Source organism: Nicotiana tomentosiformis, chromosome 7 (assembly GCF_000390325.3).
Source record: "Nicotiana tomentosiformis chromosome 7, ASM39032v3, whole genome shotgun sequence".
NCBI lineage: Eukaryota > Viridiplantae > Streptophyta > Magnoliopsida > Solanales > Solanaceae > Nicotiana > Nicotiana tomentosiformis.
The window spans coordinates 101,018,177-101,037,129 of NC_090818.1; the positions used below are offsets into that span (position 1 = coordinate 101,018,177).

Here is an 18,953-nt window from a genome sequence, read left to right on the forward strand (position 1 = left end):
TACCTAGCGGGTTGGGTTAGGTGCCATCACAACTAGTGAATTTTGGGTCATGACACAACCCGGATATACGCCCAAGTGTGAAATCACCTTACGAACTTATAGGAACGTTTAAATCCCGATTTCGAGGTTGTTTACTCAAAAGTCAAACCTTGTTCAACTCTTCCAACTTAAAGCTTCCAAATTGAGAATTATTCTTCCAAATCAACTCCGAACTTCTCGAAAATCAAAATCAACTACACGTGCAAGTCATAATATATAAAGTGAAGCTACTCAAGATCTCCAATCGTCGAACGATATGCTAGAGCTCAAAACGACTGGTCAGATCGTTACAGATAGTCTTATGTAGTCGATTCTAGATTAATTGACCATAATTCCCTTAGATGAGCGTCAAGTAACTCAACTAGCGACACTAAAACCCAAATATTTGGTCAATTTGAATAGTTTTTTCAGGATCAAAAGTTTTAAATGAAAGTAGGACTATAAAACTTATAAGATGAAAAGACAATGGTAGATAAATAAAATAAAAGAAGGGCACCATAGGTAGAAAATTATTACTATTTTTCATGATCTTTTTTTCTTCACACATGTTTTTTGTCATGTCAAATCTTGATCCTCTTTGATCTAGGCATTTGAATTATTCACCATCCTTTCTCTATATTTAACTTGGAAAGAATTTAGAAGTTGTTTCTTAGAAAGGACCTTCGTTGATTGACACAATCAGAAGGAAGCTAATCCAAAGGATTCAATTAATTAGAAGTGTTCACAGTTTTTAGTTCCTTTATTATCATCTAAAAGAAAAAGGAAAGAGAAAACTAAAGTAATTTTGAAAGGTGTTACTCCTCCTTTCCCTTGAGATCACAATAATTGTACAGCCGAATAGTAAAGTTAAAAATTGAAGTATCAGAAAATTTCCTATCGAAGAATTAAGAGTTATAACATTTATAAAGATAAGTGAGGCTTGCTTAGTGGTGAGCACCCTCACCATCAACCGATCGATTGAGGATTTGAGTCACGCTAGAGGTTTCAAGCAATTACACAGTCATACAAAATAGAGTTTGTGAGCACCTGACTATATTTAAATTTTTTATCATATTTTAGTAGGTAAATATTTGCTAAGTTTAATCTTTATATTTTAGTATTTATTTCACTTTTTAGTATGTTTATTTAATAAATTAAACTAAAAAAGAGTTACATTTTTAGAGTATTAGTTTTATTTTTATTTACAAAGAAAGAAAATTTTCAATTTTTTAAGTTAAAGGTTTAACTGTAGTAATTTTACCTCGCTTTTTATTTATTTATTTAGTAAGAGTAGATTATTTTGCTTATTTATTATACTACCAAAAAAAAAGAAAAAAACCTATCACAATTGGTCACTTGTAAAAGATAATTCCCACTGCACTCACTATGCAATCACAGTCACTATGCACTCACTTATTTATTTATTCTCTTGGTAGCTTCTCACATGCACTCACTATCACATTGTCTCTCATGCACATTTTATTCCACTAAATTCATGCATATGGTGGGGGCTGATTTCAGATTCTTTCTTCTGGATTTTTACATAGGATTCCCTCACCCGTCCAATTTTTCCACCATCCTTATCCTTAGGCTGGGTCTCACGCGTACATCAAACCTTTTCTTGGTGGCCAAGCACACATATTATATTAAACCTTTACCCCTTTTCTTCTCCGTGAAACCCACCTGAAAAGAGTGAGCACAAAAATTAGGTAAAATCCTAGCAGCCTCTTTCTTCATCTAAAGACCAGAGATGAACACCCCAACAATGCCTCAAACTCCAGCTCCAAAACACCTTGAAATCAGCCCAAAAACGCAGCTAAAACAAGCTGCAGAACAGTCCAAAACGTCACCTAAAAATCAGCCAAAACACAGCTGAAATTGCTCTTTAAAACCAGCTCAAATACCACCTCAAACGTGCAGCAAAAAACAGCTGCGAACAGCTGCAAAAACGACCTCGAATCTGTCCCAAAAATCAGCATCAAAAACCGATTGAACACTGTCAAAATCCGGCCACATAACAGCTCCAAATCAGCTGCAAAATCCAACCCAAGGGAGCAGCAAAATAAGCTGCGAATCTGCTGAAAAATCAGTCCAAAACCACAAGCAAAGCACCTCATTTTCAATCCCAAAGCGCCGTAAAAAATGCAGCAGTTCACCTCCCAAAATAACCTTTAAATACCACCCAAAAGCAGCTGAAAATTCACCACCAAACAGCCATGAAAACACCACAAAACAGCAGCATCAACAGTTGAGTCCGAGGGCGCCGTTCGAAAGATCCGGTCGTCGGTTCCGGTTGAGGTCGCCGTCGAAGTCGTCGCACGATAACAACTCCGATTTCAATGTGCCAATCAGATTTTGATTTTTAGCATTAGAGGTTATTTTGACTCTAAAGAAGGTTCATTTCTCACCTTTTACTTGATTAATTTAAGCAAAAGGCCTCGCAGCCACTTAAACTTGCACTTGATTTTCACCCGTAAATAAACTTTCATCTTTTTAATTTAAGCATGTTTACTTGTATATTTAAGAATTAATAAACCCCTCCGCAAGTCAGAACATAGCGTGTGCTACAAATTCACAAAAATGTGGCAATTCAGTCATCAAAAGACCAATTAAAACCATACACGTGGAAAGCGCGAAAACACACTCCCCACCGATTGTTTCCCCCTCTTTTTGACCCGAGACTAAACAAGCCGTCTGCAACGATATGAAAATCCAAAGAATGATATATCTAGCAAAACAAAAAGAATCGGAAAAAAATTGTCAACGGTTGCCAATAGTAATAGGAGATGATAACAATGGCCTGTTAGTATAATAGTGATGTTCCCCCGTTTTCCATGAAGTGCCAACCAAGAGCAGATACGATGTTAAGTGGAAAATGTAGAAGTCATTCAATTCGATTCTCCTTTTTTTCTTCTTTAGTTAATCTTCTCTTCTTCCTGGGTCACATTTTTCCCTTTCGGTTTTTAAGGCATAAAAACTTGAGTGCTGACGAAAGAGGAAAAGAAGCCACATTTTAATCAAGGTCAATATATAATCTAACTTGACAGTGATGTCAATTGTTTAGAGCAACTGCCCCCTACCCCTCTCCCTTCCCCTCCTAGTTTGAATTGGAAGGCCACGTTACTTGAGAACTGGGTAGGGAAGACGAGAAGTTCAACTAATTTTGTTACTGGCGAGAGTGCAGTAACTTGTGTCTAATTGACTTGAATGGGTGGAAAAATATGAAGAAAAGTGCTGCCACAGTGCTTCAACAATGGATGTCTAGGGCTTTTATCAAATAAAGAAGAAGAAAGTCTTTAAATAAATTCCCTTATTACCATTGGGCGTTGAAAAAAAAAGCTTCACGCTCTAGGCTGACGTGAAATACACGCAAAGCAACTGACTAGGACTAACATATGCCACATGTATATGGTCAACGGTCAAACATGTTTATTAATTCTCAAATATACAAGTAAAGATGTTTAAATGGAAAAGCTGAAAATTTATTTACCGGGATGAAAATCAAGTGCAAGTTTAAATGGCTACGAAGCCGTTTTGCCATTAATTTATGATTGGAAGTCTTATGTGGTGAATCTTGAAGCTAAATGAAATTATGTTTCCCATGAATGTGCTTGTCTGCTTTAATATTTTCCTTTATGTGGACTTTATCTCTACTACATTATTTTAGATATGTTAATGAAAATTTGGTATAAGTTGGTTAGTTTGTGCTATAGTGCTTTTTGCTTAAAAAAAAATCATTTTTGTAATTTGTCTTACGGGTTGTTGCCAGGCTTGAGTATGATTTAGAACTTGGGCCAAATGCTTTCAATAATAAAAGAGGTACAACAGTTCAATAACAAATAGTGGAGCTAACTTAGTATCTAAAGTAAGTTAATCTACCTTCCATAACTAATTTACTATATTTCTTCCACAATAAATTCCATACTTCATGGCTTTACAATAATCTCAAAGTTTAGGAAGAGTAATGAACACCTTTAGAGTATTTTAGGCACGCTTTTAATTAATCTATCGTGATTATGTATACGTTCGCGTGACATAATTGTGATTTTCAAAATTAAAATCAAGTATGCGTTCGCGCGACTTTGGCTAAAAACAATCTTAATAATTAATAAAGTATGATTAATTGTGTACACGTATGCGTGACATAATTTTAGCTCCCCAAATAAAACGGATTCACGCACATGTGATCCGTTTCAAAGATAAATTCATAATTCAATAATTAAAATCAATATTTTAAAAGGCGTGGGCGTAAGGCGAGGCATTTTACATATGTCTCAGCGAAGCGTAAGCCCCGATGCACCGGGCGTAAACCCCATAGGTATTTAATTTTTAATATTTTATAAAATAATATAATGACAGTAAATATTTATAAACAGATAAAATTGCATAACAATTGAAGAAAATAAATATATCACACACACGCACACACACACACATATATATATATATATATATATATATATATATATATATATATATATATGTGTGTGTGTGTGTGTGTGTGTGTGTGTGTGTGCGCGCGCGCGCGCGCGCGTGCTCTCCATCCCCATAAAAAATTAGTCAAAACAATCTATTATACGCTACTTACAAGCACAAATAACTTCCCTAAAAGAATAAAGTTTTCTACATAGATGAACAAAAATGATGACTAACATGTAATTTGAACTTTGAACTTTGAACTTGCTGATATGAAGGAGAATAAAGTCCCCTTTGTATTTGTAAAAAATATTGTTGCTTTTGGGAGATATTAGCAGACTAGCGGACAAGATAAAGAATTGGGAAAGACCATGAATTAGGGCTTCAAAAAGGTCTTGACTTTTAAATTTAATACATTTGAGTTCCTTTTTAAACCTTTTGAGTAATTACCAAGCTGACTTTTGAGAATTTCGGTATTATATGAAGGATTTATTCTACGAATTTTGTTTTAATTTGAAAAAGTTTCTGGGACTTACGCCTCACGAAAAAAAAATGCGCCTGAAACGCCCGGGGGGGCGTCCCGGGCGTACGCCCCGAATTGCTTGGCATGCGCCTCTTGAGATTTTCGTCCCGTGCCATCGCCTCGGGTCGTTTTTGGTGCGCCTCGCCCTAGGACTTGTCCCAAAACACCTTTTAAAATACTGATTAAAAGCGGTAAAGGTAAAATGCACGTATGTTTAATAATACGTAATTAAACAATTAATTAAGCCAGGTATGATTAAGCGACCGTGCTAAAACCACGAAATTCAGGAGTGCCTAATACCTTCTCCCGGATTAACATAATTTCTTACTCGGTCTTCTGTGTTTCACGGACTTTAAACAGGGTCAATTTCCTCGATTTGGGATTTTTTAAAACAAACCGGTGACTTAGGACACCATAATAAATATTTCAAGTGACGACTCTAATTAAATAAATAATCTCATTTCGAATAATGTCACTTTAATTGGAAAAACTCCCCATTCCTCGAAAAAAGGAAATGTGGCAGCTCTGGCGACTCTAATTAAATAAATAATCTCATTTCGAATAATATCACTTTAATTGAAAAAACTCCTTATTTCTCTGAAAAAGGAGGTGTGACCCCTACTTAAAACTAGTGGTGTCCACAAAAAATCGATTAAATTCTGATATTAATTGGCTTCGAATTTGAATTTTAAAAAACCGTTCAAAATTTTGATTTGATATTGGTCTTAAGCAAAAAATAATTAGAAAAAACGAAACCAAACTGGTTATGAAAATACCTATTTAATAATTATTATTATCTCTCTCTCTCTCTCTCTCTCTCTCTCTCTACACACACACACACACACACACACATATATATATATATATATATATATATATATATATATATATATATATATATTTATAATACTTTAAAATTTTACACTACATATTAATCGTTTGTGCTCTTGATTTGTAGTCTAGTCTTTTCCTTTATAATGATCTAGTTATTTACCTTTATAATCTAGTTTGATTGATAGTCCTTATTTTGCTAAGTCTAAAAATCTATTTCATATTAAAAATAACTAGTCCTTAATTGAGTCTATTAATTAATTAATTAATTAATTATTATTATTATTATTTTATTTAATTATCATCAAAATATCATGATAAATCACATATATTCTCAAAGCGTAAATGATTTGATAAAGTTATATTGACATATAATCGCTGGAATATGTGTCTGGCCGTGTATGTCTCATATTTAAATAAAGTGGCAAAAAACTAAAAAAAAACCAGACAAAACCCAAATGATTCGAAAAATCAGGCAGAGAATCAGATCCGATGATTTTGAGAATTTCCAGCTGAGATTTGGAGAGATTTCTTCTTGATTGGTATTGCAATAATCTTGGTTGGAAGGATTAGCTTTTATTGCATTTGATTACATAAAGAGAAGATTCTAGTATTAGAGGTGGTCTATCAATAGCCCTTAAAAAAGCGGTTCCAAAAGTGAATAAGTATTCTCTCATTTAGTTTTTATAAATAGACCTATTTATCTCATTGTTTTCTTATTTATTTGTCCGATATCAGAGATTGGGCCTTTCCCATAGCTAACGAAGTAATTGAAAGATCCTTGCTCAAGTGACTGCCACTAGCGTTATTTTCTTGAACTTCCAAGAAGAGTTTCGTGCCATGCGAGAATATCTTGATCGTAGATTGGAAGAGATGAATCTTACATATAAATGTTCTTAATATGTGAGCAAACACAAACGAACCGATATGCCCCACAAAGAATGGAAATCAAAAGCGGAGAGAATACAAGGAATTTTATGCAGTATACGGGCTCTGAAGCACTGGAGCATTATCTTATTGGAAAAGAATTTATTCTCTAGATCATCAAGCTTTTGAATACCTTGGCAACCAGAGAATAATTAGTCAAGATATGCATGCTAGTTGTTGATACTTTAGGTCGACGAGTGGCATTGATGATAACTCAGTTTTGAGATTGTTGGATTTAATTTTTTGAAAGATAATTACGAGGATGAAAAGGATCTTGGAGGAATATGGTAGAAATGTCAGCTTACGCAAGTTATTGATGATTTCCACATTTCTGAAGGGTTCCTTATGAAAGGTAACAAGCTATATATATGCCTTCCTCTCATCTCCTTGCATGAGTAGGTTATTAGAGATTTACATGGCGGAGACATAGCTGGACACCTTCAAAGAGACAAGTTAATTGCTGCAGTATAATAAAGGTATTATTGGATTAGCGCGGACACGACGAGGTAGGAATTTTGTTTTTATTATGGTGGACCTTTTCTCGAAAATGTACCATTTCATTCCTTGCAGGAAGACCACAGATGCTTTTATTGTTGTTAGGAAGACCTACATGGGGTCCCTAAGCCAATCACTTCTGGTATGGATACTCGATTTCTGAACTATTTATGGATTTTTCCATGAAAAATATTTGACACATCAGTGAAGTTCAACACAGGAGGATGGCTAGACCAAAGTTCTTAATCAAACTTTGGGCAATCTGACTCGCAGTATATATGGAGACAAATGTCACGTTCTTAGTCGTTAACTAAGTACACGTACGACACTTGACAACTCGCTCACAATCTTGCACAACTTGCTCACGTTCTTGCTACACCAAGTCAGTCTTATCACACTCAAGATCACTAAGAGAATGGTAGAAAGAACACAAGAGAATTATTTAAGGAAGCTTTGGATTAGAGAGACCTTGAATTGTTTGCTTCGTGAGTTACAAATGAATGCCCCCTATTTATACTAATCACCTGGGGGCTAGTATGTAAATAATAATTGTTCCACAAGTCCTTCCATTCCATATTTACAAATAAGTACACCCTCTAGAATTTTCTACATGACTATAACATTCCAAGGCTTTCCAAAAGAGTCTTCCTAAGGAAATTTTTCATAGTTCTAGAATATTTCACCAAGAGCTAGTCCCTAATGTAACGCTTCCATATGGCAAAAATATATACCAAGTGGCACCTACTTGGTATGAGAATGTGGCGGGTCATGACACTCTACCCCACCCAATTTTGTGCCACCCTCGGCACAAAGCATCGACACGTACGCGCGCACCTCGCCTTGGCGTCGCCGGAAATCTTTGTCCATTAGCCATGATGCTCTATGGAGCGGTTCTCCTTCCCATGTCACAAGGTACTGGTCACCTTTCTTCTTGCCCCGTTTGTACTTTGGACGGCTAGCAATGATGATCTCGATCCTCTGCCCATCGGATGCCTCTCCTTGCTCTTGGCCTGGATCTCCCCATGACTCAACCAAGTCTAGCAGCTTCTGAAGCATCGGGCCCATGCTTCCACTCCCTATTTGGTTGCCCTCCGTGGTCACAACCTTGCTAGAAAACTTAACCCCTCTTCTTGGTGCATCGTCTAAGTCTGATAGCGTGCCATCCTCTTCAAATATGTCCGCCCAACTTTTCTTGCTTCCACCATGCTCCATTTGTATGGTGCCAAGATAAGTTTTGGAATCCCCTACTTTCGGCTTAGATTCCAAGCGCATCCATCCAATACAGGCGGTCCCTCCTGTGTTACCCTTGTGTGCTTGAGCAAAGTTCCCGATCATTGCTGCAAGTCTCCCCAGATCTGGACATTCACTTGCCCGATGTGATCCTTTATAGAAGTAGCACCCTCATTTAAGCACGTACTCGCTACTGTTTTTCGGCCCCTTGCCATTATCCTTGTATACTTCGGCTATGCCTTTCCCGTTGTCCTTATCATGATCTCTCTCACCCTTCTCGGCGTTGCCTTCTTTGGACTTGGTAGGCTCCATCTTGAAGTCAACGAGCGACTCAGCTACCGCTATGGCCTCGTCCACGTTGGCTACTTGATGTCTTCTTAACTCCTGATTTGCCTAATTTTGTAACCCATCTATGAAGTAGAAGAGGGAATCTTCCTCGAACAACGACGAGATTTGCAGCATTTAGGAAGTGAACTCGCGCACATACTCCCGAATTGTGGCCATCTGTCGAAGCTCCCTTAGCTTCCGCCTAGCCTCGTACACCACATTTATCGAGTAGAATTGCTTCTTCAACTCCTTGAACTGCTCCCACGTCTCAATCTTGCATAGCCTCTTCTCCATGTCAGCATACTTTCGACGCCACCATAGGCAACCTCGGTCAAGTACATTGAGGCGTTGCGTACCTTAACAACTTCGTCATCCTCCTTGACTACCTCAAAGTACTTGTCCATCCAAAGTAAGTCGTCCACCTCGTGTGCGCCGTGCACCTCCATACTCTTTTTGTTTAGGGACCTTCACATTTGTCCCTTTTGCAAGTACCACGCCCTTGGTAATCCCGACCATGGTTCCCTACAAAGCTTCCTTCTAGAAATCTCTTGTATTCTTTCTAACATTCCTTTAGTCATAACCTTTGCTCTGATACCATGTTGTCACGTCCTTAGTCGTTGACTAAGTACACGTGCGGCACTTGACAACTCGTTCACGATCTTGCACAACTTGCTCACATTCTTGCTATGCCAATCAGCCTTACCACACTCAAGATCGCTAAGAGAATGGTAGAAAGAACACAAGGGAACTATTTAAGGAAGCTTTGTACTAGAGAAACCTTGAATTGTTTGCTTCGTGAGTTACAAATGAATGCACCCTACTTATACTAATCACCTAGGGGCTAGTATGTAAATAATAATTGTTCCACAAGTCCTTCCATATTTACAAATAAGTACACCCTCTAGAATTTTTTACATGACTAGAACATTCCAAGGCTTTCCAAAAGAGTCTTCCTAAGGAAATTCTCCATAGTTCTAGAATATTCCACCAAGAGCTAATCCCTAATGTAATCCTTCCATATGGCAAAAATATATGCCAAGTGGCACCTACATGACATGATGATGTGGCGGGTCATGACACAAAGCCTAAACAATGGAATTTTGCATTATCCCAAGCTGAGTTTGCCTATAATAGTGATGTTCGTAGTGCAACTGGGAAGTCACCATTTTCCCTTGTCTATATCCAATGTCCACGACATGTCCTAGACTAGCTCAAGATTCTATAGGTTCCAGGATCCAGCATAATTGCAACTCACATGGCCAAACAAGTGCAGGATACAAGCAGAAGTAAAAACTTGAAGAGACTAATGTTAAGTACAAGGCAGTTGCTCATAAATATCGTTGAGTGCAGACCTTGAAGAAGGAGATGATGTTATGGTATTTTTGCGAAAGAAAAGGTTTCCGGTTAGCACTTATAACAAGTTTCATCTACAAAAGTATGGTCCTTATCGCATCCTACAAAAAATCAATGGCAATGTTTATGTGGCCGATTTGCCAGACGCTCTAAAGATTTTCAAGACTTCTAAATTCTAATGTAGTTTGACCATTCAACCTACTATCCATCTAAGAACCACTCTATCCATCCGAAAGAGGCAATTAACTCGAAGATGAGTTCTTTTCCTGAGAAGGGGATAATTAATGCAGAAAATCAAGTAGAGAATCAGATCCAATGATTTAGAGAATTTCCTATTGAAATTTGGAGAAATTCCTTCTTGATTAGTATTGCAATAATCTCGATTGGAAGGATTTTGTGGATTTTAGTTTCCTTTTTTACATTTGATTTCAATAATGAAAAGATTCTAGTACGTGGGGTGGCCTATAAATAGTCCTTTAGAACCACCCATTATAAATCATCCAGAAGTGAATAACAACTCTCTCCTTTAGATTTCTCTATAGAACACTTGTTTTCTCTATTCAAGTATCTAATTGTTTTCGTCCTACATCACCAAACCAATAAAAAATAGACTTAATTAAGTTCGTATGATTCCGATATTTCAAAAACCAACTTAACTGAATTAGCTTCTTTTTAGGGGAAAGCCAACCCAAATTGAACCATGACTATCCCATCCCTACTTACAATTATGCGAGCTCATATGTATAAGTAAGGAAAAAAGTGCATCTATGTTGGGAATCAACCAATTTCAAATGAAATTCTAACTCAACCAAACCCAGAGTCACTACTTGGAAATGACGAGCATAAGCTTAAGAAGGTTTTGTTTTATCTTGTACTTGCGCATTTGGTTTAAATGTTGCCAGAAGCCCAATACCTTTCATCCACAGATCGATATATATAGGGGAAGAGCATTAGATTAGCTAGATCTAGTAATACGCATGGAAGAGAAAAAAAAAAAGAAATAAAGAAAAAGAAGAGAGATTCCAATCAATACCCTGCCACAGCGCATAAACCCATTCCTTCACAAATGGCGCCATAGCCAATGCTCTATCTAAAAACCATTCTTTCTTTCAGGCCGGTAGGAGGAACCTTCCGCATGAAAGCGAAAGGAAGAAGTTGCAAGAAAAAAGGAGACTTAAATAACGGACTAAAGATTTCAGAAGAAATCCACAAATGAACAGTGTGAACATTTCTTTGCATGACCAACAAAAACAAAGACAGGCAAGCTTATGTAGTAAGCATTTGATAAATGAAACTTTAGGTGCTAATGGTCAATAATCATGTTAAGTATCGCTTAATGCCAGCTTTCTGCTCAGAAGTAAGCTTGCTGGGGAACTTGATGTTAAACTTCACTCGCAAGTTCCCTTTTTTGCTAGGTTCCTTAGGAATGGGCATACCTTCTCCTTTGATAACTTCTTCATAATTTGGACTAATGATGGAATTAATCGGCATGGTTAGATTCCGACCATCGAGCGTTGTTATTTGTGCAGTATATCCAGTAAGAGCCTCTACCAATGAGATCTTCTGGGTGACAACGAGATCATTACCATCTCTCTTGAAGACACTATGCGGCTTCTCGTCGATTATGAAGACCAGGTCCGAGGGAATTATGCCTCGTTGCTCATTTCCTTTCTCCGGAAATGTTATCTTAGTCCCCTTCTTCCATCCTGGTTTTATATCAATTGTCAGAATTTCCTCGGTTGTACTGGGTCGCCTGTGCACACAACAATACTATGAGAAGATTAAATAATTTTATCAGGGTTGAATGGATCCCTTAATGATCTTCCAAAATACTCCTCAACATGACAAGAAAAATGACAAATACAACTCTAACATTAAACACTTAAACATGAAGCGTAACCAGCAGGAATCCAAGGACCTGCTGCGCCTCCCGAAAGAAGCATAAAGCACTTTGCAATGTGAGAATCCAAAACTTCAGGTTGACTGGGTTGAAAAGTAAGAGAAGCAGAAGAGAACTGACAAATTTTCAAATAGATTTACTGCACTAGTTCTCTAGATAATGCCATAAGAGCAGCAATCTGGTGCAATGAACTAATTTTTTTAGAATGAGTAGGTAGCACGCTCACATAAAAAATAGAAATATAGTGGAATCAAAATGTTCCAAACTGAGCGCACAGAATTTGCAGATGATTTATTATACCTAATGCATTGCATAAATTGCAAAGATAGCTAGTTTTCGCTAGTTTAAATATCTTAAGCACTTATGTTTCGCCTCAACTATTTTCCTAAAAGAAAAGATTGTTCCAATCGCTTCATAAACTTCTAAAGCACACCAAACAGGAACGAAATACTAATAAATAAATAAATGAATAAAGAGTCAAGTTTTCCCCGAACTACAATCGACATTATTACTTATCTAAAGCTTCATGGCCTGCATTTCCATTTATAAATCAAGGAAAAAAAATGAAAAATCTCAGATAAAGGTAAAAATTAACCTACTTGTAGAAACATCAGAGCTGCAAAAGTATCTAATTTACATGAATAACCACGACTAGGATAAGTCTAGCTATCTAAGTGTCTGGACTCTTCACTTTCGGTGCCGCACCTATGTCGACACAACGTGGGTGGGCGTGGGTATGGGATCCGTATCGGATTTGGTCAATTGATTTTGGGTACTTTGACCAAGATTGATTCAAAAATTCGAGACAGATAAATGATTTCTGATGTCAACACAAAAACTAGGATGGAATTGAGAACAAAAGAGAAACTTTCTACGCTCTCAAGCACAAGGTAAGTTTTTCACATAATGTCTCATAATTTAGCATATTTTTATAACTCTATTTGATATTTGAATTACTTTTAGCCAAAACTCCACGCCCGTATCCATGCCTGGAACCCTACCCCACAATCTTAAGATTTAGATTATGAAGGATCCGACCTCTAGATTCACACCCGTATTGGACACGTGCACCGGAATCCGAGCAACTTAGCTAACAATAGCAACCAATATCAATTCACCAAAGTAGTCATTTGGCACACCCAGAATGTGCTAATTTCAACTCAAAGGAAAATTAGCAACTTAACATCAAGCTTCAAAGTGACAATATATATGTTATAGTTATACTCTTTATAGCATCAAAAGAAAATGACAAGGTATATGTTTACCAATCCAAAGAAAAGTGAATAGCTTATATTTTCTTCCGAAGTTAATATCCTATTCGGAACTTGCCCTACACCAATCAGTTCCTAGTAGGGAAAAAACAAAGACAAGTGATTACGCAACTAAAGGTACTACGTAATTGAATACTGACAACATATTAAACTTGACATCCTCTGAGTACCTGAGTACTTGATTAGTATAAAGTAGAGGAGTCTGCTACCTGCCCAATGTCATAACCAGCTTTTCAATCTTCACTAAATTGGGTTCAAAGGAAGATCTAAAGCTCTTAATTGCTTATCCCAAAAAAAAGGTAGAGGTAAAGCTCCTACATCTCAGAATCCAATCAAACCAAAGTGCCAAACATAAGCGAGGAAAGGGGCAAAGGCAAATGGGGAACAAGACAAATAGTATGAGCAATCAACTTTTTAGCCCCCGGGCACATGCTGCATAACCTTTCTAGGGTAAAATGCAATCTCATAAGTCAAATCACTATGTCATCAGCTATTTTCAATAGTAACTTCTACTCGATGCCAGTAATAACTAAATTAAGTGAGACCCATGTATAGTCAAATCATAAGGGTCCTTCCTTAAAATGATGCTTTATATCTGCGCTTCTCGCACACTCTTGGGCTGGTTAATCAGTATATCCTCATTCAGACAGTGATTATTTATCCTCCTTCTGGCGCAAACAGTGAGGTCACTTACTCAACACCACCAATGCTACTAACCCATGATACCATAGATCATTTTAATGAGAAATGCGAACACTAAAAAGAATAGTGTACCTTTTTTCAAATTTTGTACAGAAGGGTTTCGAACTTTGTAATTATCCGGGCACTAGTTTTGTGCCAGGTTTCTAATTTTGTACTATACTACACCATTTTACCTGTTAAAAAAAAGGAGTATCTTTTTTGATAAAGGTTCTTAGATCATAGTCAGTTTCTTTTATCCTTTATGCTAGTTTTATAGCTAATTGCCAGGCCTAAAGAAATGGATTGGTGCATATGTCAACATGAGAACTTGGCATTACTTTGTCAATATCCATAATGCAGAAAATGAAGGAGGAAACTCTTCAAGAAGTTTAGTAATGAGCATAACAGCCCTATTGTTCCGATGGAGAGAAGAACCTATGATTAGCTTTTCGGGAAATTTCCAAACGAACAATTTCAACGATAAATGAGTTTATGATGAATTTGTAGAAGCAGAAGCACAGACTGTTTAAGTGCAGCTTCAACTAATTCAAGCCTTGAAATAGCATCTTTTTCCTGTTTTAAAGAAAAACATCATTTACGAAGGCATTCAATTCAGCCAACTCATTGAGTAGCTTCCACTCAGATCATCCCATTGTAAAAACAAAAAATGATAAACACTCAATAATAGTCACTCCATGGAAATTTAACATTTTGTATGACTCAATCAGATAGACCTCAATAAGATTAGTTAGGATCATACCATAAAAAATCTTTCTTTTTAAGTTAACTCTGTGCATGAATGATTCAGTTACCATCGCTAACATGCCATCTCCAGAAGATACACCCTCAATTGTGACCACCTCCAAAAGATATGCCCCAATTCTTCATATCCATTACCACTCTAGTCAGGTTAATTTTGTTCCAGTACTGACCGATTTGTCATATAGATGTTCTCTAGATCTCGCTCTTACCCCCACACAAACTACCAGTCTGACTCCGGGTAACACCAATCTAAAACTTGATGATGGTAGTGTCCAGCCCAGCTTGCATGCACGTTGACTATTCCATTAGGTACCATTGTGCGGACTCTTATTGACACGACACTGGTACTAGTAAGGGTGTGGGATTCATACCGGGTGTGGTCAATTGAGATCGGATACTTTGACTCCATGCACAAATTTGAGGAAAAGTGAAAGATTGACGTTTAGCTATTGTACGCTAGTGTGTAGTGCCTACAACTTGAGAAATTCTTAAAATACAAACAACACCAAACCCACATAGTGAGGTCTGGGTAGGGCAGTGTGTACCCAGACCTTACCCCTATCTTGTGGAGATAAAGGGAGAAATTTTCAAAATGAAAGATTGAATTATAGGTTGCACTCCACCACCTATGAGTTTTTCACAGAATATTTCTCATAATTTAGGATATTTTTTATAGATCTATATCTAGAATTTTGAATTATTTTTAGCTTAATCTCCACATCCGTATCCCCCGATCTTAACATTTAGATTATGAAGGATCGACCTCTAGATCCCACCTGAGATCTAAGCAACGTAGCTTGATACCTCCCACCAGCACAAGTACCAGGTAACTCTATCCACCGAGGCTTAGGCAGATGATAAGAAATCACCTATATAGTATTTTTGTCTCCGCTACACCAACCTAAAACAATTTATTCAAGAAAAAGGGAAAAAAGTAGAGATCTTTTTTTATCGCTGAGGGCAGGTATAATCTTATAAACTCACCCAGTAGCATCAGTAACTTCTCTGGATATCTTCATCTTCTTGGTGGTTCCTTTATACAAATCCTCCAAACTACAAGGCAGCGTCCGCTCAATCGGAGCAGCCTTTCGTGGCACATTACTTGATGCACCTTCACCAGCAGCATTCCTAAAAGGAGTGAAAATATCCTCACCAAACATACCCCTAGGAAAACTTGAACCACCTGCCCTTCCACCACCCATATCTCCAATCCCACCAACAAACGGGCTCGAAAAACCGAAAAATTCACTGAATATATCATCAGCACTACGCGGGTTGAACCGGAACGACCCGCGACCCGCCCCACCATCCGATGTGCCTGGATATCCACCGGCACCTGGAGGTGGCACCTGCCCTTTTAACCCCTCTTCTCCGTATTGATCATACACTGCCCTCTTCTGTGGATCACTCAACACCTGCAATCAACATCAAAATTCTTCAAAATACAAAATTTAGGAAGATAATTTGGAAAACTAAAATCGAACCCATTAAAATTGGGGATATTGGGCATGTAAATACATTGTAGGCTACAGAATTTTCTTTTTTCAAAATTAACTACAAACTTAGAATATAAAAATAAATGGAACCCCATGAAAATTCAGAGATCTATATCTTCTTTTTCAAGAAGTAACTACAAATTTAGGAAATACTTATCGAATACATGAAAATTGGAATAATTGTACAAAAAATCTTTTTTTTTTTTGGAATTAACAACAAAATTAGTAAATAATTGGGAAAATTGGGGGGAAGTGTAATGTAATTGCATACATCGTAGGCTTCAGAGATTTTTTTGAATTTGGCTTCAGCATCTTTTTTGTTGTTAGGGTTCTTATCAGGGTGCCATTTCATGGCGAGCTTGCGATACGCTTTTTTGAGGTCATCATCTTTGGCATTGCGGTCCACCTGAAGTACCTTGTAGTAGTCCACACCCATGCTTTTTTTCTTTTCCGACGAGGCTCCGGCGATCCTGCGTGGACGGAGCTTTTTTCCTTTCCTTTCTGAGTGAAGTACCAGACGAAATTAATTATTAATCCAAGTTGGGATTTTAACTATTGGGCCGGATGGTTAATGGGTCTCCCGGCCCAATTGTTTGTCCTTTATTGGGCTTGGCTTTCAGAGCCCAAAGGTCATTTACTTTTGGGAATTTTACAGGACTACTCAGGCCCAATTGATATGCAACATGATATACACAAGGGTACACATGATGATATACATAGATATACACCACCTCAAACACATATATTTTCTTTTTAACAATTTATGTAGTTACTCATAAATTGATATCAGTTTTTTTTAAAAATTAAGTGGGTACAAATTTAATGAGTGGCGCAAAAGTTGGACCACATGAAAATTTTACATTTAAAAATTATACAACACATTTTTATACTTAGAATCACACTCTTTTATACTATTAAGGTATATAAAATGTGAATTGTACACCCCCAAGGTATACAATGAAAGTACCTGCTACGTAACTGCTAGGTATTATGTTATGTAAATATTGTTTTCTAAATAGTTATGAATTGTAATGTCTTTAAAATAGATTTTTGAGTAATTATTTTTGGCCGACCATTCCCGTCAATTTTCCTTTAATTTTCTTTCTCTATTTTGGGGTGAGAGGTTGGTATTAGGACTTAGGAGGTGGTTGTTGGTAATTTTTGACCTTCACATAAATGAGGAAGCTAACGTTAAAATTATGGGTATCCTTTGAATATTTGAACCAGAATAGAAAGAAATAGATGCGAAGTTTCATATAATTCGAACGATTTTCACCAGCAAATACATTTTCATGTGACATATCCCTCTCTGACTTTATTCCTATATTTAAGCTGATAAAATGAAATGAACACGTCATTTTCTTGAAATCAAATTATTATGGTGCGCAATTTAGCAAATAAAGCTTTTTGCTCATGCAATTTCAGGTTATCAGTACAGAGACGGATGTAGTGTACTGACTACGGGTTCAACTGAACTCATAACTTTCGACGCGGAGTAAAAATTTGTATGTAAAAATTCATTAAAATTATAAAAATAGTAGATATGAACCCATAACTTTAAAAATATAATGGGTTCAATGTTAAAAACCTTAAAATTGAATCCATAAGATTTAAATCCTGAATCCGCCACTGTTATCAGTGATACGTAAAGAAAAGCCATATCTTCGAACAGAGAAGGAAAATTGAACTGCAACAAGTTATGCGACACTTCACACTTCAACTCATTTTGTAAAGACTTTCATGTTGTTCAATACTTTTTACTGAAACACCTTACAGAAAGTTACAACGTAACAGAAGTTATAATATTTAGGGGTCGTTTGGTACGGTGTATAAGATAATTAATCGTGGCATAAAAAATTGCATTGAGTTATTATATTGTTTGGTTCTAATTTTAAATGTAGGATAACTAATCAATGTATTATTTTGGACACCAATTGATATAGTATTTTATCCTACCACCAACATGGAATAACTAATCCGTGTATAAGCTATACATGAATAAAGCACCAACAGGACAAAACTATCTTTTGCCTTTCTCCAAGAAGCCTTGAAGACCAAATATCCTAGGATATAATCTTAAATTCGTTATTTTTTAGGCAAAATACATAAAGACCCCATTAAACTTGTCTAAAAATAGGTTTGAACACTTATATTAAACGGGTATTCTTTTACCCCCCCTCCTCCCCCCCCCCCCCCTCCCAATTATTGTTCGGCATGAATTAAATAACACCTTAAAGGCTGATATGAAAGAAAAAGAAAAAGGAAATAAAATGAAAGCGCGTAAAATTTTAAAAAAACTGGGCCAGCTGATAATGTATAATAAAAATAAAATAAAGATTCGGCCTCTCATTTTTTTAACCCACCGGCCTTCTTTCTCCTTCTAACCAGTGGGCGATCCAGAATTTTCATCAAGGGGTGTCAAAATATAAATAATTAGCTACATCGAAAAGTCAAGAGAAGTCAACGTATAGTAAATATACATAAAATAAAATAAAAATTATCTAGCAAAATAGTGTAAATTTCTGGCGAAGGAATGTCGCATGACACCCCTTGCTTCAATGTGGCTCCGCCATTGCTTCTAACCCCTCCCCCCAGGTGCTCCTCGTCTTCTTCCTTCTTCTTTTTTGGTTTCTTTTTTTCTGTTTTGTAATAATTATTTCTTTTCCCACTATTTGTTCATCTTCTTTTTTCTTCTTTTTTTCTTTTAGTTTTTTTCTCTCTCG

At 36.7% G+C, this 18,953-nt stretch overlaps 1 protein-coding gene and 1 long non-coding RNA gene across 2 annotated transcripts; one reads left to right on the plus strand and one right to left on the minus strand.

The window, feature by feature from the left end:
- The first annotated feature begins 1,436 nt into the window (after positions 1-1,436).
- On the plus strand, positions 1,437-7,427 carry LOC138896544 (uncharacterized). Its single transcript, XR_011409886.1, has 2 exons — positions 1,437-2,413; positions 6,527-7,427. It is a non-coding gene; the product is annotated as an uncharacterized lncRNA (long non-coding RNA).
- Positions 7,428-11,275: 3,848 nt separating this feature from the next.
- Positions 11,276-16,753, minus strand: LOC104093926 (uncharacterized). Its single transcript, XM_009599767.4, has 3 exons — positions 16,502-16,753; positions 15,719-16,149; positions 11,276-11,873 (listed from the first exon to the last, which is right to left on the minus strand). The coding sequence occupies exons 1-3, from the start codon at positions 16,664-16,666 to the stop codon at positions 11,438-11,440; spliced, it is 1,032 nt and encodes a 343-aa protein (XP_009598062.1). The 5' UTR covers positions 16,667-16,753; the 3' UTR covers positions 11,276-11,437.
- Between the last annotated feature and the right edge of the window lie 2,200 nt (positions 16,754-18,953).

Excerpts from the sequence above, each read along its gene's own strand:
- LOC104093926 (XM_009599767.4), bottom strand. The coding sequence starts at position 16,666 with ATGGGTGTGGACTACTACAAGGTACTTCAGGTGGACCGCAATGCCAAA. Across the intron at positions 16,150-16,501 it reads AAATCTCTGAAGCCTACGAT|GTGTTGAGTGATCCACAGAA; the intron begins GTATGCAATTAC and ends TGTTGATTGCAG. Across the intron at positions 11,874-15,718 it reads GAAGTTACTGATGCTACTGG|GCGACCCAGTACAACCGAGG; the intron begins GTGAGTTTATAA and ends TTGTGTGCACAG.